Source organism: Penicillium hordei (assembly GCF_028827395.1).
Source record: "Penicillium hordei strain IBT 12815 chromosome Unknown utg000004l_segment0_segment0, whole genome shotgun sequence".
In the NCBI taxonomy this organism is placed as follows: Eukaryota; Fungi; Ascomycota; class Eurotiomycetes; order Eurotiales; family Aspergillaceae; genus Penicillium; species Penicillium hordei.
This window is the reverse complement of record NW_026623145.1, coordinates 3,831,838-3,856,626: the sequence shown is the minus strand read 5'-3', so window position 1 is coordinate 3,856,626 and position 24,789 is coordinate 3,831,838. Positions and strand designations below refer to the sequence as shown.

Genomic DNA, 24,789 nt, shown 5'->3' with positions numbered 1-24,789 from the left:
GATGTATCGCTCAATACTCATGTGTGCTCTTATTTCTCCGTAGCATCACCCCTCAGTAACAAACCGACGTTCATGTAGGGGTGAAAGAGGTATAGGACTTTGCCACTGCATTTGAGGAGCTAGTTAAGCAAGATACTACGGTTTGTAAGAGTCCGGGGGTAGACCGAACACCTCATTTCGTATGGGAGACCACAGGATTTAGCGGGCTACCCAGCTTGTTGGGCTACAGCATGAAATCAAAACCAAGCCTAACTTTTCCAATGTTCATTTTTTTCCGAGGCAAATATTCTCGGCTGAGTGATAAGTAGGACTTGGAAAGGCAAGGTCCTTTACGAGAGGCTGTAGGCGCCTTCTGGGTGGCACTTCCGAAAAAGTTTAAGGAATTCGAGCTCAGGCAATCTCACAGAGAGGGGAAGAAAAGAGCATATTCGAAGGACTCAAAAGATATCCTCTCTAGATCTATAGTGCCTATGTATACACACCCGAATGGTCCTATTTCTGAGCGAGAACAGTCAGGTAGTGTTCCACGAGCTTTAAAGCTTCGGTCTAATCAATCGATAGATATTTGGCCTGAATGCTGAAAACAACGAATTGCACTCTATCATTGCATCTTTTAATGAAGTTGTCAAAGAGATGGATCTTTTCAACGAGGCGAACGACGATTACATCGACTTTTGGGATATTCTGACTACACTCCGACTATGGTTCCAGTCTCAATAACGGTGTGCCAATAACAACCCGAGAGACACTGGAATTGGCAATTTCTCTTCTTGACAAAGGCTGTATATCGCACCTCAATCAATTCTCGACGGGATATCTCGCCCGCATGATCGAATCATGTACATCCGGAAGCTCACCCGACCCCAATAAATCAGGATCCAAGCAAATCAAAGCGATCCCAGGAGAGCCTGACCAAATAATTCGTCTAAAATGCAGGGGTTACTAGACGCCCGTTCTGGACGACGCTTTCCCTTCCTTTGCTGCGGAATTACCAAATTGTTATCTGATCGAAGTTGTTCGAAAGTGCTCAAAAAGGTGGCAATGGCTATAGACAGAATAGCTGCAAAGGAAAGCCAGGTCTCGTCCCTGCTAACAGCGCCTCGGCAAATGTAAGAACAAGAGTAGCAATGAAGCATTTTGGACCTAAAGCAGATATACTTCCATATATAAACAGAGTTAAACATTCTCCTGAATCTCCAACATGCAACTCAACCACGTCCATCTACCGATTTTCCGTAGGACAGGAAGGTGGCCGCCTTTCGTGCACTGAATTTCGTGCCATTACCTCGCATACCACCACCAGGCTCCCGGTCGAGAAGACTCCTGACCTGCCGCCTCCCACTAGCTCGGTGAGTAGGAATGGTATGGCTCGATCTGGTGAACTTGACTCTAAAATCAATATCGGCAGAATGCGAGACTTGCATTCGTACCTTCTTTTCTTAAGCTGCCGCTAATCAGGACCTCGCTTTAGATCCCACAAATATTGATTTTAGATGCTAAAAATGCTTGCGAATGGAGAGGAATTAATAGTTGCGGCATTGAGAGTAATAATACCACATGAGAACTATCTAGGAGCTGAGCAGACCAGTGCTAATTCTCAGATTACCCGGATCGAAATTGGCTTAATGGAAGATAAAAATAGTAAAATTCTTTCTCTTATACCATTGGTTCTATGGTCTAGCGGTCATGACTCTGGTTTTTGAAATGATCTCATCGGAAGATTACCAGCAACCCCGGTTCGAACCCGGGTAGGACCTTTTCTTTTTTTTCGTTCCTCAGTCATGACCACTAACTAGTATAAGACCTATTTATGGTCGGGTTCAAGCAATATGTATCAGTCGATATTATTGCGCGAGACAGAAAGGAAGAGGAAGAAGGAACTATCTATTCATCTATGCTCTTATATTCTCCTAGGCGTAAACGACAAATGACCTTTGGTTCGGGGTCGGTTTTAACGATGGCTAGCATAGTGTAGTTAGGGACTGGACAAGTTAGCATGTCTGCAAACTATGGAGTGTTAAGAGGCACGAACCAACAGATCCCGGTGGACGTGAATAAGTAGGGCCATCATGAAATCCTAGTGATATCCTGATGAAATTGATATTGTTAGAATAGAGGATCTCGTATACACCTGCATTTAGCGTGGTATATCGGTTACATGATTGATAGAGAAGCAGCCTGTAAAACTGGTATCGATGATGACTATCTGCTGAGGACGGAATGGACGGTGTCTGGATGGGTTGCAATCCATAGACCGTATGGTCTGTGTCTTGGCGTCTAGTTTTCGAGGCAAGTTGGACACTCTCTGATGTATTACCGGAGCAGCTTTACGCCTTTGTAGAAGCAGCTTTTTGTCTTAGGTCTTATACTAGTATAGTGGTAATGACTGTGAAAGGGAAAAAAAAGGTCCTACCCGGGTTCGAACCGGGGTTGCTGGTAATCTTCCGATGAGATCATTTCAAAAACCAGAGTCATGACCGCTAGACCATAGAACCAGAGCTGCGATGAGGTTTCACTTATTAGCTTTATCTTCCACCAATCCCAGTTCCGTCCTGGGAAGGTGGTGAGACGACAGTCCACTGATATCTGAGCTGACAGTGACAGCTTAGCTCAGCTCAGCTCGGGTCAGCTGAACTGCAACCTGGAAAGTAACAGAAGAAGGTAGAAATTGACGGGTAGGTCCGTAACACACCCTCTAGCTCCTAACAATCTAACCCGATTATTATATTCGTAGATAATGCTATTACCGCCTCGCTAGCAAATATTATAAGCTTTAGGATAGGTTTCCCCTATACTTTACAGTGAATATAAAGGCAAGGAATTATATAAGGTATGCTTTGGGATTATTTATTAGCATTGTTTTGATCTTAGAGGGAGCCTTAAGAGGTGTCTAATTCTTAGATACCTAGATACCTCTAGTTTTCATATCTTCAATTAATTACTTCTTCTTGCACTATCATTCAACATATCCTCTCCTTCATCATTACTGCTAGAGTAGTATTCGAAATCAGATACGATATCATAGGTAAGATGGTAGATGAGGGTGAGGCGAGGAAGTTCATCCAACGACTGTATATGGGCCTTCACAGAACGACTAGACTCGGCATAACCCACTCTAACCCGAACCCAACTCAGCCCAACTTAAAACCTATTGGGTAACCTATAAGGGCTCTAATATAGTGCAAACTAGCTAAATATGTATAACCGTATGGCCGTATAATTTATATATTTCTCACTTATAATATTAAGTATTCTACTTATCGCGCTCATCTAAAATAATTTGACAATAAATTAAAAAAATTAAATTAGGATATATCTCTCTCAACATTACTTAGAGTCAATATCTCTCTATCCACTCTTAGTAGATCGTGACAATAATATAGTAATATTCGACAGATGAACTAGAACAATTATAAAAAAAACCTCATTTATTTTAATAACCTAGCATATCTATAAACGCTAAGACGTATATTTTATACAAAATTATAATCAAATAGTTGGGGTTTGAGTCGGGTACTCCGACCCATAATGGGTTCTGCCGAAGTCTAACAACGACCTCTGCTAAGCTCCTGGTCAGCTAGGAGTGTACATTATCACCTAGCCGACAGGGGGCAAACACACGGCAGCATCAATTCCTTGACGACACTGTGGAGTTCCAGCAGAGAGTCTTTAGATTCCTGATCCTAGGAAACCCAAATGCTTCTGAATAGTGCGGTCTACGTTTCAAGAGGCTAACTCGCGAATATACGAAAGAGTCAATGAAGGTGACATTTTTTTATCTAATACAAATTACAGCCATTCTACCTAACCACACACGTTCAGGAGAGTCCGCCTAAATCTAAATTCCCAGTCATCGATCACCTTTTCATAAAATAATACATTAGAAGCTCCTCTTTCCTACATCTCTCTTTTCTCCATTAGCTAGCCTAGTTCGGATAGCACAATATAATATAAAACAGTATTTTGTTCGAGCTTCTTATTGGACAAAAAAGGGAATCTGTTGAATGAAGAGAGTAAAAAATTGAGCGACGCAGGGATCGAACCTGCAATTTTCTGAGAAGGGTTAGAGCACAAACTCCGCCGAAATCAGACGCCTTACCATTAGGCCAGCCGCCCTAGATTATATAAGGGTGTTCAACTTTGACTCCCTATATTTAGGATGTATTTATACAAGGATGACACGTGAATGGGAGGCCAGGAACGGCCGCTTTTGACGCCGTTTTAAGCCGCTCGCTCACCGTGGTCGGTCTTGGCGTCACGTATACCAAAGCCCACGGCCAACCCCGTTTACTGCTACCTATGCTGCGTGTTGGCCGTGCCTAGTTGATGATGGGGCAGGATATAATGGTGGAGATAGAACTACTAATAGAATCTTATTGGTTGTGATGATTGACTAAGAAGGGAAAAGAGAGTAACTAGGGGACTATAGAAGATAGCAATCATAGAGGTTCTGCAGTAGACGGAGTCACGTGGTAATACACGTGACCACTAGGGGGTGTAGTGTGCTCCCGAGAGGTTTGCAGGTTTGCTTACTATTGGTGCCTGAGGCAGACAATTTCTATATGCCTTAGGCCAATAATTCTTGGCACTCTGCCAAGTCATTGGTAGCGAGTGCCTATTACCAAGGCACGTAAGGGGTTTTCTCTGGGCCAAGCCCTTGCTTGGGCGCTGATGTAATACATTCTGTATTTAGCTAGTAATTACTACTACCCAATGAAAACCATGCGATCCTGACAGAATCTCAGTAGTTAGTGTCTGGGTATTAGGAAATTCGCTTGATAGAGTGGAGTATGTTCCCCAGCCAATCATATATAATAATCACCTACTTCTTTCACTATGTGCTTTGAAAAGATAAATGAATTAATTGGTTTTTTATTCTGTTTGTAGTCAGATCTCTACGATAATCAATTCTTTAATCACTGGCTGCAAATCTTCTCTTGCTCGTTGGTTGACCTATTAACTCTTTAGCAGGCTATTAATTATTCCTAACGGTTATATTTTATCGAGGATCAACATGATGCCTCCAATCTGTTTTTTGCCCGGTTATATATCGCCCCTGTTTTCTGTTGCCCATACTTACGTCTGCAAACTGATCAACGACACCATCTCCTAGGACCGGTAGATCGGGCTTTAGTCTCTTGATCGCAGGGCATGCATTCTCTCTAGCGTCTTGACACTATCATTATACCCAGTTATACATATAATCACAATAACTTTCCGTTGAGGGTGCACAGAATGGCCAAAAAGAATAATAAACCTAATTAATGCGTTCATATTTAATTTAAACATAGTAAAATATATAAGGTGTTCATTAAATATTAGCCATATAACATCTTCCGCCTTAAATGATACGCATTTCCTAATACCCAGGGACCGTCCGAAACTTTTTTTCTTTTTTTACGTTACTACTTGATAAATTCATTTGCCCGATAGTTTAAGGATTTGCTAATGCTAAAAGTATGCTGTAGTGACGTTGCAGACACGTAAAAGATATGTCGGGCAATATAACTATCAACAATGTTAAAAGTACGGTTGTTATGCCTCAAACTACGGAGTGCTCTGATGAAAAGGTGACTGACTGACCTATCAAGAGCTCCTACTACCCAGCCCCAATACTAGTGACAGACCAGGATCTACAGCAGGTTGATAAAGATACACCGCAACAACCTATATGAAGTCGTAAGACCGAAGCGGAACCTTCACCAGAAAGAACCTTTGTTTTCCCATACCCGGTCAGGGATTCTATACAACCATTATCTCAATAGACTAATTTACTGAAAATATAGCTGTTGACGGTCCAAAGATGATTTCCATACGCAGTAGTTCCCCAGACGGAAGAGGGCTTGAGTCCTTCACTCGATCTTGGCCCAGGGGGTCTACGAGTCGGGTTTCATGGTAGCTCGTGAGTCCTATATCGCGAATGAAAAAAATGCAATGTTATGACTAGGATGGCAATAATTCGACTCTGCGTATACGCTAAAAACATATTTCGTTACCATTGGCAATTACTCACGTTCCTAGGATCATATTCAATCCCAAAATCCATAGCATAGTTCCCAGACAAGCTCATTGTCGCTCCTAGAAGTCGGAGACATGGTTCCCAGTGTGCCTACAGCTCCCAGGAGTGGACTGTATAGCTCCGGGGAACGAGATATAGTACACCGGGAGCGTTGGTTACTACACATTAGAGAGTACAGCAATATTCGAAAACAAATTCCCCTTAAGACACACACGACTTGTTTCTCGGCTTGGGTCTGAACCCCCACCAAACCGTATTTGACTAAGTCATAAATAATCCTTCTCCAAAAATAGAGCCCTCTCTTTCCAGGACGACTGGTGAAGCGTAAGATTATACCTTACCCTGCGACCTCTGCGCCGCTCCGCACAAATCAACCTCAAAACGCACAGGCATTCCTCTATGTATACGGCTACATGGTTGGCCATTGAATTCATAGCAGATAGCTTAGCTTTATTTTGATAACTAACCAAGAACTTGCCACATGTTAGCCAACGAGTGGCTGAACGCCAAACGAAAGATTTCAAATAATAAGACAGCGCCAGGCACCCATCAATTGTCTACCTTCACAATTCCACCCTAATGATCTGCACAAGTCAGGTAGCACGCCCGGGGGACCATTCTCCGTACGGAGGTGGGTCACCACATTTTGAATCTCACTAGTCGATGATAACTATGTTGGACATCAGCCTCACTAGAGGTCTGGATTGCCTTGAGAAATCCGTCCAAAAACTCTTGGTAATATCTGAGGGACAGGGGCCGCTCCGGGGGCCTACCCTGTGGGACTTGCCAAGAGTTGGTGACCAGGCTGCATAAATAAATGATAAACATATCAACTTGCCACATTCAGAGACGCTCTAACTTGATTCTGACTCTGCTAATTCGGATGACTGCCAAGAAAGCTCTTTTCCATTGCTTGGCATCGCCTCCGTCAAGTAACGCCAATGCAGTGACATTCCCCGCCCGAATAGGCTTTCCTAGTCCCGAATTGTGGTACAGCACGTGCTTCAATGCCGTATCTTTGATTGGTTGTATTGACTTTAGTGCGATGCCGGAGCTTACCTAAACATCTTAGCTTCTTGACGTTCATCCATTCCATTTATGGATCCCGCGTACCTACATAGGTATTTAACCTAGAAGGCACGGCGAAGGTTTATAGGAGCACTGTTCATATTTGAGAGGATCTCATCCTCCTTATCTATCTTACTATACTATTTGTGCTTGAGCGATCTATCTTCGCAGCTGTTAAGGAGCAGTATGCCACTCCTCGCCCCCTTTTCCCTTTCCAAAGGCCTCTCTTCCCTCGCTCGGCTGAATCACAAACGGGGAAGCCGGGTTCCAAGTGAAAATGAGGGATCGGAAAAGCCCCTGCCGAGTCGTCTGTTGGACGTTTTTCTGCGCACATGGGATCTAGGCTTTACAGCCTTCGGAGGACCACCAGTACACTTCCAGATTCTACATAGCAGGTTCGTGGAGGGAAAGGGCGACAAGGAAAAATGGGTAGATGAACAGACTGTACGATTCTCCCTCATCTTCAAGTTGGCGCGTTCCCATGTCATAGGGCCTCCTAATATATTTCATAGTATCAGGAACTCTTTGCTATCTGTCAGGGTCTTCCGGGTCCCGGTAGCACGAAGATGGTTTTCTGCCTAGCCCTATTACACGCAGGATTTATTCCTGCAATGCTTGTGTTTTTACTTTGGAGGTGATTAATTCATACCCTTATGCTGTAAAGCCCGCCCTCTGTTGACTTCAACTAACGGTTTCAGTCTTCCTGGCGCAATTGGCATGTATGCCCTTTCACTTGGGGTGCAAAACATGAGTGAAACTCTTCCCGAACCTACCTACTCCTTACTTTCTGGCCTCAACGCCTCTACAGTAGGTATCGTTGCACTTGCGGCCGTACAGTTGTCCGAAAAGGCTATTCGCGATAAACTGTCCCGTATCCTCGTGATCTTTGGCGCATGTGCTGGTCTCTGTTACAATGCACTCTGGTATTTTCCCGTACTGATGGTTATCGGTGGTTTCCTTACCAGCATCTGGGATAGATGGTTGTATCAGCAATTTTTGAGAGCAAAACTCGCGTGGAAGAACAGACATCATCGTCCCCAGGAACCGGACGAGGCAAACAGGAACTCTATAGCTATAGACGATATAACTCGGGAAGAGACTAGAGTCCAAAGGAGTGAGACGATACGATCGCGAAGGACGGATCCTAGAGTCGAGGAACTATCACAGAGCACAGTTGATACTACAAGCCCAATGCCGTCCGTTGAAGCTGATGCACAGCAGCATATTATTCGGATTCGGGTTGGAGTTTTGATTATATGTCTCTTTTTCAGTACGTACCACGTACCCTATCCTACTAAAATTCCTAAGTGTCAATACTAATATAGTTAGCCTCCTTTATCGCAATTCTTATTACTAGAGGCCAGATCGTTACTCCCCCATTGGTCCTAGACCTTTTTGCCAATATGTATCTTGCCGGCACTATTATCTTTGGTGGAGGTCCTGTCGTTATTCCCCTCTTACGCTCCTATGTCGTCGATCCCGGGTGGGTCTCTAGTAGAGACTTCCTAATCGGCCTTGCTATTATTCAAGCCTTCCCCGGTCCTAACTTCAACTTTGCTATCTTCTTAGGGGCACTAGCACTACAGCGCTCGCAATTCCCGACCGTCTTCGGTGCGTTCCTCGGCGGTTTAGGAATCTTCCTTCCAGGAATCACGTTGGCCGTTGCAATCCAAAGCTTCTGGCGCGTATCGCGGAAGAAGAAGTATGTGGTCGACTTCCTCAGAGGAGTGAATGCCACTGCAGTTGGGCTAGTATATACAGCTGTATACCGGTTGTGGGAGATTGGATACCTGACTTCTGAAAGAAGCGACGGACAGAGTCTGGGTAAGGAGCCATGGTGGGTGGTTGTTGCGGCAGTGACCTATTCAGGGAGCGCATGGTTCAATGTGCCCCCACCCGTGGCGATTGTAATGGGTGCTATCTTAGGGTTATGCTGGTATGGAGCAGTGGGGCGATAGTATGTTCTAGCAGCCATCGTTATTCTATTGTGATATGGTGCAGTGCGGTGAGTCACTTTGTGAAACTACCGTTTTCTTCCATATACTAAATTTTCCGGTGAGAAGGGGTATGTTCCCAGCAGTCGAGCGAGATGGTGTTTCGACGCTCAACGGTCGTGAGGGTAAACAAAAATTGTTCTCAAATTCATGACAGACAGAAACCAGGTATGGGCTCGGTTTCAGACAAAACTACTTCACCGACAATGATCCTCAAGCGATGAAAAATCGACTTATGTAGCGATAGATCGAGTAAAGAACCGATGCGATTACTGGGAGAGGGCTCGGGGTGAGGTAAGAAGACGGCCCCGGAACTCCTATACTATATGGTGTTTGAAGTGACGCAGGCAAAGCTAGTATGACGTAATATATCACCTATTAGTTACGGTCTAGTGGCACTCTTAACTACAGTAAGAGAGGGGCTAGCCGGATCTCGCGTTAAGGGAAGTCGCCAATTTCCACGTCAATATACCATAATTGGGGTTCGGTATGCAGTATTGCTGCTTTAAATCGACTGCATTTTGTACCCTTGCAACTGTGTTTGATGATATTCATGAGGCACTAATCCTATGCCTGCCATCATGCGGAGTACTGCTCCCGGACAAATCCTGGGGTAGTTAGCGAGGTATAAGATCCTGTGATAGATAGAGACAAGGCGACTTAAAGTAGCATAAAAAAGCTTGTTTATGGATGGCTCTCATGAAGGCTGGAGAAAAATTCTCCGCGCATTATACAGAGTAAGCCAACATGGTATGAGGGTGGAAGAGGGAGGAAGAGGGCTTGTAGGGGGGCCTGGGAAAAATGGCATGAAATAGGCTTGGCACAGGGCTTGCCGAGGACATCTCTAACCTCATGCTTTCACAACTAGGGGTCTTGTACTACTGTCCTCCTGGCAACATTAGCCGTGTGAACAATTCAACGATTATCTAGCTCTACAGTAATTAGGCTAAGTGAAGCGTAATCTGGTGTTGGTGGACAGCCTTGGCCGTTTTCTCTCCCTCCAAAAACAGGAGGCTGGGCCTTTCCGTTGCTGAAGTATGCATACGTTGGGTGAAACCTCGGCCTTTCCATTTCCCGCACCGCCCGGTGGTAAGGAACATTAACAAAACGCGGACTCGCTGCCTTTGCCGTGATATGCTCTCCACCAGAGCAGTCATTGTAGGATTGGCGGTCATGAAGACTGGACTTGATAATTTACCCCTGCTCCGTCTAAATCCAGAATCCAGACGCGGCGTATATGAAACTAATCGCAAGCAAGCAACTTCAGGTTGTTTAAGCTCCCGATAGAATCCTATTCCCGAACCTGACGCAGGTCCAAATAGCAACATCTTTGCCGTTTAACTTATCTTGCCATAATTCAACTCCATGAGAATGAGACAAAATCTTTCTGACACATCCCCTAGGCGCATAGATTGTATTACTGTCCATAACCTTGCAATATGAAGCTCCAATATCACAACGCTCAGACCCCGAACACCTTCATTGTCCGCCTTTTCATTCTGAAGCGCCGGGGGTGGGTGGTGGGGACAGAAGTTGGCTGCGCAATAGGCAAATCATCAGTTACAGCTGCTTAACTGCCCAGTATGCTTCGCCGCATCAGAGCTCTTCCAAGCCTCCGGCACAAACTCATCAATATGCTCCGTGTACTCATCTCCAGCAAGCGCCCAGCCCAGAATGCCCTCTAAGAGCGACACACTCTCGATATCTGTCTCGTTCTGTTCGCGAAGATAGTCGCCGAACCATGCTGCAGCTCGATTGCCTCGCCCCCGAGATGTGACTGCATGAGATCTTGTTAGTGATTTCGATCATTATAGTGGTGCGAGTGACATACCGCAATACCAGATCACAGTCTTGATGCCGGCGCTCTTGCACATTGCATGGAGGGTAGGCAGTGCCGGGTACAAGCTTTCGATGGGGAGGTTTACAGATCCGCGGAGAAAACCGCCCTGTCTTTTGTTAGAGGACATATTCTACGATCATTTTCTCAGAACAGGAGAAATGATTTCTTACAGTATGATCGGTCCGCCTGAGATCAACCACGAGGAAGTCCTGGCCGGGAGTACGGCCCTCTTTGATCCATGCCAGTAGTGTTTCTCTGGAGATTGTGGGCGGAGTGGTTGTCGACGGCTTGGGATAAGCATCGTACCAGGGAACTTGAGCGCTCATCATGGGGATTAATTAAGGAGAAGAGGGTTTTCACCTGCTATTAGATTGCCGCTATTGATCCAAAGGAAGCGTGAGCTGAATCAGAAAAAAGGACTCTTCAAAATGTTTAAATAATACAAGTTCTGGCCTTGCAAGATTGCGTGATCCAAGATCTTCAAGCTACTTGTACAATTGAACCATTCAGAATCAGCCATTAAGATATCTCCGTATCCACACCACGCCTTTGACATTCCCTTTTTGGGAACGTTCCGATTACGTCAACGTGTGCGTTCGACCTAACCAGGGATTTCCTTTCGGGATTGATCAGAAATTTAAGAACGCAAAAGTTCAGAGTATTAACGATAATTATGAGTATATACACCGAGAGCCATAGGAGACGGAAAGAATGCCACTCCTCCCCTCCTTCTCGCAAGTCCTCACCTCCCTCCAAACGTTTCGCAAACATAGCATCTCGGATTCACAGCAATCGGGGGACTGCCAGTTCACTTCCAGATTTACCACGCTAGATTTGTCGAGGAGCATGGTGGGAAAGAGAAATAGATTGATGAGACTGTAGGCGAGATTCTACGATAATGAGTTTGACTTGACCTCTAACAAGCCTCATCTAGTATCAAGAGCTTTTCACTATCTCACAAAGCCTGCCTGGGCCCACTCCTAGCTAACATGGCTACTAATGTTGGAGAACACAGCGCATTTGGAGCAGGCTTAAACGGAGGCGGCATGGATTTGCTAGGCCTCGGTACTTTCAGATCCGCTTTACACCCTGTATGAACGGTCGCAATCGCTCGTGTTTAGACTAGAAGCTCTCAACATCCTGCATCTCGCTCATCTAGCTGTGCTTTTGCGGATTTCTTCTAGGCATCTCAATATGGTGGGTGGCTGCCCATAGGGTAAACAGACCTATATGGACTAGTAGACTATGCGGGACGCCGATTACCGAAGACCCCACTCTTCCACAATAAGGCAATATATTTACAGCTGCAAGGCCTGGTCCTGCTTGGTTTGGGCGGAACAGTAATGGCGGGACGATGTGTACGACGGTCGTGGAGAACCATGTCGAATACTAAGTCCGAATACATGGTAGAAACCAGGTAATATACCGGAAACATCATGTGACATTGGGTACCAGACATACCATACAAAAGTGCATATTACAGTTAGTCATCATGGTCCGCACAGATTGTTGAAAAAGCGGGTTTTGTCAATTTAGTTAGAGTTGTCAACATTGGTCATCTATACCATACATTGTTCGTACACCAGCTTTCTGTCAAACCACTCTGAGCAGAGTACAGAGAAACGCTAACCGCTTTCGGCTCATTATACCCCACCCATATCAGTCCCTCTCATTCGCAATCAATAACATAGCTACCCACCTCATGGCTTATGAAAATCAGATCACTTGAAAATATTTTTGAGACGTCTATTGCTCTGTGTCCTTAATTGTGTCCTTTGTTTTCGGCTGCTTGAGGCGTTCTCTTAGCAAAGTGCACCATCTTGAACAAGAGAGAATACACGAACCATTTACGTGAGAGGTCTCGGTCAAGGTCCCCGATAGAAAATAAGCAAGGGTGTGAACATCAAGTGCCCAAACAGCGTGTATCATTGAACTGAATGAGAAGAACGCCTCAGTCGCTAATAGCTTTCCTATCCCGTGCTCACCTGTGAATCGACCTTCGCTTCTTCTGGGTTCGTTTTAGGTCTGGTGATCGTGTTGTCACTGGGTGCTTGACGAAGTGTGCTGATTAACATGATGTTGATATCTGAGGCAGAATTGGTATTCCGACGCTCAGTTCATTAATCTCAACAAAAAAATATGGCGAAAGAGAACACGCAATGTCCAATTTAAGCGCGAAATCCAAAGCAAATTTTGATTTTCCGTCATACAGTATTGCCAAACTAGTGTTTGGTGTAAATGCTCAACATGTCTGTCCCTTTGCCATACACCTAACTTGATTCAACTCGCTTCCATTTATTGGTGTTTATTATACGTCCTGAAACTGTGCTCATCATCCAAAGCCGATTGGCGGATACCAGTTGATATTTTCTTTGTGGAGAGACATTGGGTCCCAGCACTGTCCCCAAAATGCCTAAAATAGAAATATCAAGGGCGCATGTTGATTCCGATCCTTTTAAAATCGAGTTGGACTACAAGATGCTTCATTAAAGACCTCCTTTCCCTAACACACAGACACTTGCTTAAAATGCGACTTCCGGCGGAGATTCTTCTTATTGTGGTTAGGGTACGTGCCCCAGGCTTCTTACGGACTTGGGCAGCCAGCAGGCCTTACTGACCTCATGACTAAGCTATGCCATGAAAGGGACCTATTGAATGTGCGAGCAGTGTGTCGAGATCTCAATGAATTATGTGAACCCATTATCTACCGCTTTCTTGTCCAAGAAATATTAGCTCGGCGGCGCTTCCATCTGCATCGAGCCATGTCATCACGCCGAATGAATTCGATTCTACGACTCGTTGAGGATGGAGCACCTGTCACGCAAAAAAATGCAGAGGGGGAGACTCCATTACACATTGCATCGAGAAATGGTTATGTTGCTGGTGTTGAGACTCTGATTCGTTGCAACAAAGATATAGATGTGCCTACATCTCACGGATGGACGGCTTTGCAACTGGCGGCTCGGTATGGACATGACGAACTTATCGCTATATTTCTTCAAAATGGCGCAGATCCTGATATCCATGGCTTTCATGGTTGGACTGCCTTACATTATGCTACGCGAACAGGACATCGAAAAGCGGTTGAATTGTTGATAGGCGCTGGAGCACGCATTGATATTCTGGATAATGACCAAATAAGCCCAATCCATCTAGCGCAAACAGCTGGACAGCACGAAATATTGGAAATTTTTAATGCGGCTGTTTTATGTACAATATATAATGAATATCAATAATAGATTACACTAAAAGTCTTAAGCTATTGGTAATAATATCTACAACAAATGCAAGAGTAACAAACGCTTGCGTTAGACGTGTCAAAGGCTATTCCGCAAAATATATCATCGTTGGAAACTTGGCCGGAGGAAGTCAACCCCTGGAAATTTGGGACAGCGAGTGGATAGGATCACCGTTGCGGTGTTTCTCATTTAATTAGGAAGTTGGGCATGAGGGAAGGTGGTAGGCAGCTCTGATTGGCTATATAATCATAACCTTACCCCGTCATTTCCTAATCTAGTAACTCGAAAGGCGTGGATGAGTCATCAGTCCATGCCAACCTTGGAAGGTGTCCAAGCAGGAACATTTGAACACTATCCAAACGCTCCGCTATGTCGGATAATGGGCTTCCCTCATCTTTTTTGAATGATGTTGATTTGCAGTGCTCACTGTTCCCCGACCTACCTGATTTAACGAACGATGATGGGCTGGCGCTGAGCCCACTGGATCGCTGGAAGAACTCCCCACCAGAGACAGAAGCTGTTGAACTGAGTGATATAGTGAACTCTATCAGACTCAGCAACAGCCAAGGAACATTTCCGATGCGACAAAATTCTCAAGTGGCAACTTTTTCACAACGCGGTCATCGACGATCTCACCGGTCAACATCATCAGTTGCTGCGCCCGACTCAATCAGGTCTAGTGGCTCGAGCAGCTCAGCGTCATCAGCCCACAGCTTTGTGTCGAACCTATCAGGCTCCTTTGGAAGATTTTACGCGGGAGTACCAACACGGCGCCGGCGCAGACGCCAACGTAAGAAGTCACCTGAGTCTCATGGTCGTACTCAATCACCAGGACGGCTTTACCAATGCACGTTTTGCACAGACACGTTCAAGTCAAAACATGACTGGGTAAGACATGAGAAGAGCTTGCATCTGTCGTTGGAAAGTTGGACTTGTGCGCCATTCGGACCGACCTATGCGATTGAAGGTACGACTCTATTAAGATGCGTCTATTGCGATATAGAGAACCCATCCGACACCCATGTTCGTGACCATCGTTTCTGGGAATGCCAGCAAAAGCCATCCGTCCTTCGAACATTTTATCGAAAAGACCATCTTATCCAGCACCTGCGCTTGGTGCATGGAACCGAGAACGGTATTTCTCGGGCGGAAACATGGAGGTCAGAAGTGACACATGTTAATTCACGATGTGGCTTTTGCAAGGAAACTTTTACTCGGTGGACGGACCGGAATAATCACCTTGCAGCCCATTTTCGGGAGGGTCTCCTCATGAAGGACTGGAAAGGTTGTCGCGGTCTTGATCCTGCGGTAGCCCTTGCCGTAGAGAATGCCATGCCGCCCTATCTCATTGGTGCTGAATCTACTGGCATCAATCCTTTCAGTGCTTCAACGCGATGTCCAAATCCGCGTAATGACATCTATCGGAGTTCCGAGAATGAGTCGCTGCAAAAAGGATATATCCAGCCAACTCCATTCGAACAGTTGACAGAACGCTTGATTCGCTTTGTACGAGAAAGACAGGCGATTGGAGTTCCTATAACCGATGACTCTATCCAACATGAAGCACGCTGTTTTGTCTACGGCGATGAAGATCCGTGGAATCAAACTGCAGCAGATAATGCAGACTGGCTGAAATTGTTTAAAGTTGGAATGGGCTTGGGTCAATCTTTGTCCACAGCGACTAACGAGGCGGCCGCGGTCTCGCCAAAGCCATCGTTTCCACTCCCATGGACAACAAACACAACGGGTAGCAACGAGCCACAGAGCCCACCTAAAGCTTGTGTCCACGTTGCACCGCCGGTCGACCCGTGGGTGCCTTGGGCCTGGCAAAGCCCTGAATGCCTTGCAGAATTCCGCAGGTCTAATGATCCTTCATGACCTTTTGCCGGCTCTTTGTGGATTGCAATCGTTGGAAGGTTTCTTTCTGGTGCTGGTGGGTCGGGCATGACGGATTTACTCGTTGTCATTGTCAATGGTCTGTGGATTCTACCTCCGAGACGAAACAGTCAATATGAGCGCTATGAATTGTACTGACGATTTCAACGCAGACTCGGTGTCCCCAAGAAAACCCACAGGTTTACGTTCATACATATCGATCGTCATGACTATTGCTGTTCCCGTCGGTGCTCCGTTGGGCGGTGCTTTGACTGGGTGGATTGGCTGGTGATGGGCCTTTGTTTTAAAAATTCCAATGGGCCTCATTTGTTTAGCTATGGCTTCCTGGCGACTGAGAAGAGTCAAGGGGAGGAGCTGCTCTCAGAATGAGGGAAAGGTATCTTCTCGACCGGATTCTAATTTACTAGTGATATTTATTCTCGGTCTCTCCGTCGCTTCACTAATGATAATTTGTGAGTTCTCAGGTGAACTGAGATCCAAATTAAGAATTGGGTTGCCAATTGCATCGTCAATATTCTTCGCCAGCGTCTTGCTTTTTGGTATCAACGAACGGTGCTGGACAATTACCCCATTGATTTCGCTAAAGTTGATCAAGAGGAACGGTATCGGTGCAATGTATCTCGCACAAATAATTTTTTTCTTCAGCTATGGAGGTGTAGGTAAGTCCTACCTCGCCTGTCACACTTTTACTGATCGTGCCCGCACAGTTCTGCAGCCATATCACAGAATTCTGTATCCGGACAAAGAACTATGGCAACAGCCTCCCTTCTGCATGTATACTGACAATCGTATTTGGGAATGTTGCGAGCGCAGCTATCAATAGTATAATCGCGCAGAAGTATGTATGCCTTCCCTAGGTGATCCCAGATAAGTTAACTAATCCACCATTATGACTGGGAGATACAAGAAATTATTAATTGCAGGCTGTGTGGTCTCAATAGCTAGCAATGCATTGTAGCAGGACGATGGCCACATCGACCATTGTTTTGCGATATGATATTTTACGCTGGCATGGGCCTCGGAGTGGGTGACATTCTCGTATGTACCTTAGCATTGTCGGTATCGGTCCAAAGCCAAATAACAGCCACTGCCATGACAAATTATTACCTCTGCCAACAGTTGGGATTAGTAGTGGGTGTTTCTGTGGCATCTTCAGCCAGTCGCGCGGTTTTTGAAAGGTGTCTGTCCCAGCACATTCCACTGCGCGAAGATATATCCCAGGTTTGTGTTCAAATTTTGCTTGGCGCTTTGTTTCTCATCTAATATGGTCACAATTCTTAGTTTGTCGAGCACATTTTGAATGATTATCGATTTGGTTTTACCTTGTCTGAGCCGGTTCAGTCGATTGTAAGAAATTGTTTCTTGCAGTCTTTGGGGGTCATCGCAGGTATGGGAGAATTCTCAGAGTGCTATTTTCTTTTAGCTAACTTGGGCATAGCAATATCCTGCGGCAGTTTGGTTTTGGTTCTTCTTATATCCTTGAAGCTACCTGAGAAGCGACTTGAAAAGTATAGTCTCGGCTGCTCCCTCTTCAAATGTTACAATACATTCAAAAGAATGGCTTGTACTGATGCGGTAGTCAAAGGCCATATTTCTAACCGTTTTGGGCTTACTTCCTTGCGTAAATGCTCAACATATCGGTGCCTTGTCCACTCTCGTAGGACCTCTCAGGCTTGATATACCACTTCCTCTCGAAAGAACCTGTTCCCATCTGTTTGTCTTGTTTGGGAGGATAGAGGATTCCATCACCACCCTCAGCCAGCAAATTCCAGTACACGCCTTTCAAGGGCCATGGTGGGCCCGGATAACTGATTTCTTTGAAGAGAGGGAACTCCAGACAAACCAGAAGGCCACCCGAAAACACCAGATCAGCCATACGCGAGGCCCACTGAGCACGCATTTTCGGATGAAGAGCACAAAGGAACTGCCTTGAATTAGCTTGTGTGCGGCGGTCTACAGGTTCGATGACTTACAGTGTAGTCATAAATTACGTCGAACTTATCCCCTTTCGTGCAGTCTGATTGGAAGAAATCACCCTGAATGAAAGATACCGAGCCTCTTTCAAACTTATTTGCCCAAGCAGGCCCAAAGTTGTATGCTTGTGGCGCTTGGAGTTCTTTCTGCGCATACTCCTCTGCAGTGCAAACTCCCTTGGCTGAGATCTCGAGCCCAACGGCATCGAATCCATGTAGAGCAAGCATGACCACATCGTAGCCTTTTCCGCATCCCTACACAGAGGTAAACATCCTGGATTTGTGAGAAATATGAAACAAAGCCTCTTACAGGTACGAGAATCTTCTTCCTCTGGCCGTTAGCTGCAATTGGGCTCAAAACGTCGTTTCTTTGCTCCAGAAGGTCAATCAAGGCAGGTGAGGGCTTCCCTCTATCCCACATGTCGCTGTTATCAGTCTCCCAAAGGTTGTCCCACGCAGCATTGTGGTTCTCGATCGAACTGCAAGCTGTCAGACTTCTATCACTCTATTGAATAGACCAAGATCTTATACCTTTGTTCGAAGTGTTTGATCAAGCGAGACCGACTCTCGGGGGACGGAAGTCGTTCTGGTGGAGTGGTCATTTCAGGTGTCGGTTGAGTTTGCTGATAGAGAAATAGTCTAATGGGGGAGAATATCAAGGGAAGTCAAAAATTGGGTATCTGCGTCTTTTTATCGACCCCGTTGATGTGGGGCAAACCACCCCATTTCTTTCTCGGAGTCACCCGGAGTTTCCATTTGATACGATACGCCCTACTGGTTTCCTTTCTTGGTAGTGCACTTCTATTTGTCAATTTATAATGTAGAGCGGCCCAGAGTGATGTTTACCCAGATATTCTGCATCTGGGCATGCTACCTACCTAAGGATATGACGTCAGCGATATAAGGTTCCTAGAAAGGCTTGGCGCCGATTAAGCCCTTGCGATTTCCTTTTTGGGAAAACTGGTAACCGCCCAGGTGCGCCCTATCGGTTTCCTAAACTAGATGGTCATTATCTTCAAAACAATCCTTATTACCATCAAGCCTCATTACTCCAAAATGCCATACAATCCCATGGAAGAAACAAGCAAAGCCGGGCCGTTTCTCGGCCAACTTAAGAATGGCTCTGTCGCAGACTGTATTGGAGCTACGCCATTAGTCCATCTCAACCGCCTCCCTGCTGCGATCGGTATTAAAGCGCAGGTGTATGCGAAGCTCGAATACTTTAATGCGAGCGGTTCAGTGAAGGACCGGATCGCCAAACGCATGGTTGAGAAAGCGGAAAGAGATGGGACGATCAAACCTGGAGATACGTTGATTGAGGCTTCGAGTGGCAACACGTGAGTCTAAAAGTGGCTACATGAGTAGTAAGGGAAGGGGCTAATGTCATATGACGGGACAGTGGAATCGCTATTGCCTTGATGGCCGCTATCAAGGGCTACGAATGCATCATCACACTCTCGGAGAAGATGTCGCTTGAAAAGGAGCAGATTTTGAAAGCTTTAGGAGCGAAGGTCGTTCGTACTCCAGCCGGTGTTCCCATCGACTCCCCGGACTCCATCATCAGCGTGGCACAGCGTCTCCAGAAGGAGATTCCGAACTCCTTTATCCTCAATCAATACACAAACCCTGAAAATCCGGCTGCACATGAATTTGGGACCGCGGAGGAGCTGTTACACCAAACGGAAGGACGGATCGACGTGTTAATCAGCGGAGCTGGCACCGGAGGAACCGTCACGGGCACAACAAGGGGTCTTAAGAAACACAGGAAGGATATCCTGTGCGTGGCAGTTGATCCATTTGGATCAGTTCTTGCTCAACCAGACGATCTTAACAATCTCAGGGCGGAATACAAGGTTGAAGGCATCGGGTACGACTTTGTGCCGGAGGTCTTGAATCAAGCTGAGCCCGACCTCTGGATTAAAACCTCCGATCGGGATTCTTTCCAGTATGCACGACGTCTTGTGCGAGAGGAAGGGCTCCTTTGTGGAGGGTCTTCCGGTGCGACTATTGCCGCACTAGTTCAGCTGGTCGAAGCTCGTCCTGAACTTAACGCGGAAGACAAGCTCATTGTCGTTATACTGCCGGATAGTCTTCGTAACTATCTGACAAAGTTTGCTGATGACAACTGGATGGCAGAGCATGGATACAATGTTTTTGATAGCGGCTGCACTTTGGGACCTAATTCTAAGAGCACACAGTGAAATACATTTTATCCAACCAAGTGCGAGACTTTCGGATTGTTATCTTTTTAGCTTCCGTTTTATATGAACTTGCTCTTGACCAAGCACAGGGATTCTGTTTGCTCCACTTTATACTGGCTTCTGATGGAGCAATAATTTGCGTGCATTTTGCATCAATCCTGCTAGGAAGACCAAGTAGTCTGGAGCTTCACCCCCCTGTTTGGGTTGGTAATCAGGTCTCCGTGAGTCTCCATACGGAGCCTTCTTCCTCACGGAGCTCTCTTCCTCACGGAGCATTTAGACTAGAAAAGGAGGCTCTAGATAAAAGAGATTCTGGAAAAAGTGGATTGCAGAGAGCGATTGTTCTATCGATATTTCTCTCTGCCGATATTCCTCAGCCCATTTCTATTTTTCACTCAGAACAATGTTTGAGCTGTGTTTCTCAAGCATGTAGCTCTTCCAACCTGCTTTTTCTAGATCGATATCTGCGTCTCCAGACAGAAACTTCATGAAAACACCATGTGTTACGACCACGATATGTTTCCTTCGTTCATCTTTCAATTGATCAGATAATTCTGCGACGCGAGATCTCACTCTCTTCGCCCGCTCCTTTACTGCCTCATCTTCCGGGGCATAAATACCCTCCTTCACTTGCCAACCTTCTGGTAAATCTTTGACGCCTAGTCCCGGAAAAGCCTTCTCTAGAGCCGGAGATGTGGATCCAGTGTCACAGGGAAGCGCACTTCGTTCCTGCAAATCTGGATCCAAGATAAGGGTCGCACCATTTTCGATACCATGGCCAGAGTCTTGGTCGAAATAGCGTTTATCGAGAACGTGCTGGAAAGCAGCGAGCGTGGTTTGGATGGCGCGCTGTAGTGGAGAAGTGAGGATTATGCCCACCTGTGGAGCATGAGAAAACGTTTGGGTGAGCCGTGTGGCTTGCTCAAAGCCAAGAAGTGTTAGGCCAGGGTCAAGTTGAGAGAAGTCTTTGGAAACATTGTGGGTAGATTCCGCGTGACGGACAAGATGGACTTCCGAAGTCATAGCTTGAGAACTTGGAATGAGTAGCGATCTGTTGCAAATCCTCCCATTTATAATGGTTATAGCAACTTAATGAAACAATTTCTAGAGTATATTGCGTGATTCTTTCTCGTTCTTTGAGTGGTTATTATTATGAGAATAATAAAAAGTGTAACCGAATCTCGATGTTCTAGGCTAGCGATATTAGTAACTGCTGGTGTAGACCCGAAGTCTATCTTAAGACCCACTTAATTATAAACTTCGATAATAGCGTCTCGTAAATCTAAAGGGGTTAAAAATGAAGTCTTATAATTCTCTTAACTCAAAAGTCATCTAGAGATCCATTGACACTCCAAAACATGTTCAATTCCTTACCACCGGAATTATCCAGACGACAGATCGGGCTTATCACCGGGAAGTCATATGCCGTATGTTCAGGCTGATCCAGACAAATTTTGACCACTAAATTATGATAGTTTCTATTATTATTAAGTGAATTGCCTATCTGTACGCCTCGAAATCGGTCCCCTCGCTTCAACATAGCCTTAAGTCGCATATTTTCCTCTTACTTTTCGATTTTGTCTTTCCAGCCAACTCGCTTGGCTATGAATTTGGCAACGTAGACAAGGCCAAGCAGTACTGGAACCTCGATCAACGGCCCGACAGTGGCGGCAAGCGCCTAATTGCTGTTGGCACCAAATGTTGCGACAGCGACAGCAATAGCAAGCTCGAAATTATTGCTGGCAGCAGTGAAACTTTGAGTAGCAGCCAACTTGTAACCAAACCCGAGCTTGTAGGTCACAAGAAGAGTGAAGAAGAAGACGACGATAAAATAAACGATTAGCGAAGTGGCAACTCGAACGACTGATACAATCTGATGAACTACCTGGCGGCCCCGAGATGCGAACACCATAAGGATCGTAAAAAGAAGCTCAAGGAGGGACCACGGGCCAGCCCGCTTCAGAAAAACCTGGTCGTACCAACGTGGGCTAGCTATCTTTTGAAGTACAATGCGGGTAATTATTGCGGCACCTAAAGGAATTCCAAGAAACACCACCACACTTTTGGCGGCGGTAGAATATGAGAGTGTAACTTGACCGCCCGAGTGGCCAATGATCTTGATGAAGAGAATTGCCAAGGGAGCGAAGACCACCTGAAGCAGTGAATTGACCGCAACAAGGATAGCGCAGTATTCATTGTCACCGCCAGCGAGACCGGTCCATATGAGAACCTATTACTATGGATAATTAGTCTTCAGTACAACACAGAAAGGGATAGCTTACCATAGCGATATATCTGGCTAATCCAACGAGAATCAACCCCTCCGAAGTTCTGGTTCATCCGGTAGAAAAGCCCATGCTAGTGCAAGCTGGATCATATTAGTACACACCGCCATGACGAGTGGGATTAGTCTCATCATCAATAAAGGAGCAATAATCCAATTGACAAAGATGCTGAACCCAATTTAAATCCAGACCCCACCCTCTCGGAATACATGGTGCAAAGATTCGTACCATACTTTGCAAAGAATAGGATAAATCATGACCAAAAGACCAATTGCTTGCATCAGTTAGCCAAGGCCTGATAAATTCACAGTCAGCACATACCGATTGGAATGGAAACCCCAACAAATTTCCCTTTTTGCAGGCAGGACCCGTATTTTCGACGAAGTTGCCTAGGATAATTCCGACGGCCATGGCAAGAAAGATCACAAGGCGAGAAAACGATCTAACCAGCCAATGCCTTTAAAGGCAGATTACTTGGCTGTGGTCTCTTCCGATTCTTGCTTTTCGACATCCTCGGCAGTAGGAATTGACGGCTGGCTATCCAGTGTTGGGTTATGATATTTCGGTTCCTCCGTCGGGGGAAGACATGTCTGATGAGTTGGGCGGCCATCTCCAGCTCCAAACAAGGTATTGTTCTCAATGGATACTTCGAAGGAAAACCAAAAAGTACGCCAGTGGTTACAAGGCGATAACGGCCGGCACTGTAACACAACACTGAAATGGTCGTGGTATTAAGTTGCCGCTCCCGTACCCTGACCTAAAGGCATAATGGATTTTGACGCATTACCCACTAGGTGCGCAGCTCGTTTGTGAAATATGTTACAAGACTAACTATTTATCTCTCCATTGACAGAGGAGGGTCCACATGTGGGTTACTCTAACTAAGTAAATGATATTATAACTTAACTACCTTTTGGCTAACATGATATAACTAGAAAAGAGTGAATTTATCAGGTGAAGATAGAAACAAAAAAAAAAAAGAAAAAAATATAATGAGCGACGCAGGGATCGAACCTGCAATCTTCTGAGAAAGATTAAGAGCACAAAACTCCGCCGAAATCAGACGCCTTACCATTAGGCCAGCCGCCCAAGCTTATCGTTTGCTTTGCTTATCATTTATAAGAATAAGTATCACGTCAAATCATCCACTTTATTGGCTACATAACGGAAAGATAACTTATAACATGATATTGCAACATTAGTTGCCTATATGAACTTTTTCTTATGCAATTCATTGCGAACGGAGTGAGCATTTGCTCATCAGTCTTTTCTATTGGATTCTTCAATACACAGGCTGTTCAATGCCGTCCCCAACTACCGTCTACACTGCCAGAAATCAAGTGAAGTACTTGCTCAAGGATATAAAACCTCTGTCACTCGCACGCTGGTTTTTGTTGAAGTATTACCAGTTGAATGAATACTGCATTTGACTAGACGTAAAGGAAGGATCATTCAACAATGTATGTGTATAATTGGAATGGTGAAAATTCGCCATTCTTTATATAGAAGAGGGCTAGAGGGCTACTCTATATAGATCTATTAAGAGAATCCTTTAAAAGCCTTTAAAAGTGATTTCTCCTTGATTCAAGTTAGCTTATGCAAGTTAGGGCGATACATCGCGCGGAATTTAGTCCTACGAAGACATGCCCAGAGGGTAGATTTGGGTACGTCAAAATAACGAGCTACTTTACGAATAACGCTAATTTCTTTATTCTTAGTGACCAAGAGAGCCAATAAAATCCTACCTTCTTACCCTATTAATTTTATATATGATAAAGTGCATATTCGTGGCATAGTGGATGGTTGAATTAACTAAGTGCTAATTGCTAGACGCGTTTTAGGTGGGATACGCAGCTCGCTTACCGAACACGTTATTGTACATATGTCTACTGAATACCCAATCAGTTAGGCATCTATAAGACAGATCTTATTTGCTAGATAGATGGTAGATGGCTGTCTGCCTATCTGCCTCTTTCGCTCTTATCGGAATCGATTACATCGTTTCTCTGCCTAGATCTCTATTGTAGTACGACTATTAAGATTGAGATTATATTCTCGATAAAGGTCTTCCAATATTTATATCCACCCTGGATTCCTGTTTAATTTGATTTGTTTTAGAAAAATGTTCACCTAAAAGACTTCCAAAATGCACTCGAAGAGTCCATAGCATTCGTCTTTTTAAGTGTATTTAGACGTGAATATCAAAACAAGAAGGAACTTAAAGATAGCATCATCTGTTACCGCGAGCTAGCGCTCACTACGCCAGAAAATTCA

At 45.2% G+C, this 24,789-nt stretch overlaps 8 protein-coding genes across 8 annotated transcripts; 4 read left to right on the top strand and 4 right to left on the bottom strand.

The window, feature by feature from the left end:
- Positions 1–7,273: 7,273 nt before the first annotated feature.
- N7537_008619 (uncharacterized protein) lies at positions 7,274–9,045 on the top strand (the record flags this gene model as incomplete). Its single annotated transcript, XM_056899673.1, has 4 exons — positions 7,274–7,531; positions 7,600–7,721; positions 7,786–8,357; positions 8,417–9,045. The coding sequence occupies 4 exons, from the start codon at positions 7,274–7,276 to the stop codon at positions 9,043–9,045; spliced, it is 1,581 nt and encodes a 526-aa protein (XP_056751749.1).
- A 1,423-nt stretch (positions 9,046–10,468) lies between these two features.
- N7537_008618 (uncharacterized protein) lies at positions 10,469–11,247 on the bottom strand (the record flags this gene model as incomplete). Its single annotated transcript, XM_056899672.1, has 3 exons — positions 10,469–10,858; positions 10,913–11,027; positions 11,092–11,247. The coding sequence occupies 3 exons, from the start codon at positions 11,245–11,247 to the stop codon at positions 10,638–10,640; spliced, it is 492 nt and encodes a 163-aa protein (XP_056751748.1). The 3' UTR covers positions 10,469–10,637.
- A 385-nt stretch (positions 11,248–11,632) lies between these two features.
- On the top strand, positions 11,633–11,985 carry N7537_008617 (uncharacterized protein; the record flags this gene model as incomplete). The annotated part of the gene is made up of 2 exons (XM_056899671.1): positions 11,633–11,799; positions 11,856–11,985. Coding segments are annotated over 2 exons (297 nt in total), but the record flags the coding sequence as incomplete, so codon positions are not given.
- A 2,544-nt stretch (positions 11,986–14,529) lies between these two features.
- On the top strand, positions 14,530–16,038 carry N7537_008616 (uncharacterized protein; the record flags this gene model as incomplete). The annotated part of the gene is made up of 1 exon (XM_056899670.1): positions 14,530–16,038. One exon carries the CDS (start codon positions 14,530–14,532, stop codon positions 16,036–16,038), a length of 1,509 nt encoding a protein of 502 aa, XP_056751746.1.
- A 1,627-nt stretch (positions 16,039–17,665) lies between these two features.
- N7537_008615 (uncharacterized protein) lies at positions 17,666–18,631 on the bottom strand (the record flags this gene model as incomplete). The annotated part of the gene is made up of 4 exons (XM_056899669.1): positions 17,666–17,980; positions 18,030–18,284; positions 18,340–18,508; positions 18,561–18,631. 4 exons carry the CDS (start codon positions 18,629–18,631, stop codon positions 17,666–17,668), a joined length of 810 nt encoding a protein of 269 aa, XP_056751745.1.
- Positions 18,632–19,085: 454 nt separating this feature from the next.
- On the top strand, positions 19,086–20,230 carry N7537_008614 (uncharacterized protein; the record flags this gene model as incomplete). The annotated part of the gene is made up of 2 exons (XM_056899668.1): positions 19,086–19,366; positions 19,429–20,230. 2 exons carry the CDS (start codon positions 19,086–19,088, stop codon positions 20,228–20,230), a joined length of 1,083 nt encoding a protein of 360 aa, XP_056751744.1.
- A 384-nt stretch (positions 20,231–20,614) lies between these two features.
- Positions 20,615–21,253, bottom strand: N7537_008613 (histidine phosphatase family protein; the record flags this gene model as incomplete). Its single annotated transcript, XM_056899667.1, has 1 exon — positions 20,615–21,253. One exon carries the CDS (start codon positions 21,251–21,253, stop codon positions 20,615–20,617), a length of 639 nt encoding a protein of 212 aa, XP_056751743.1.
- Positions 21,254–21,908: 655 nt separating this feature from the next.
- On the bottom strand, positions 21,909–22,515 carry N7537_008612 (uncharacterized protein; the record flags this gene model as incomplete). The annotated part of the gene is made up of 2 exons (XM_056899666.1): positions 21,909–22,460; positions 22,513–22,515. 2 exons carry the CDS (start codon positions 22,513–22,515, stop codon positions 21,909–21,911), a joined length of 555 nt encoding a protein of 184 aa, XP_056751742.1.
- Between the last annotated feature and the right edge of the window lie 2,274 nt (positions 22,516–24,789).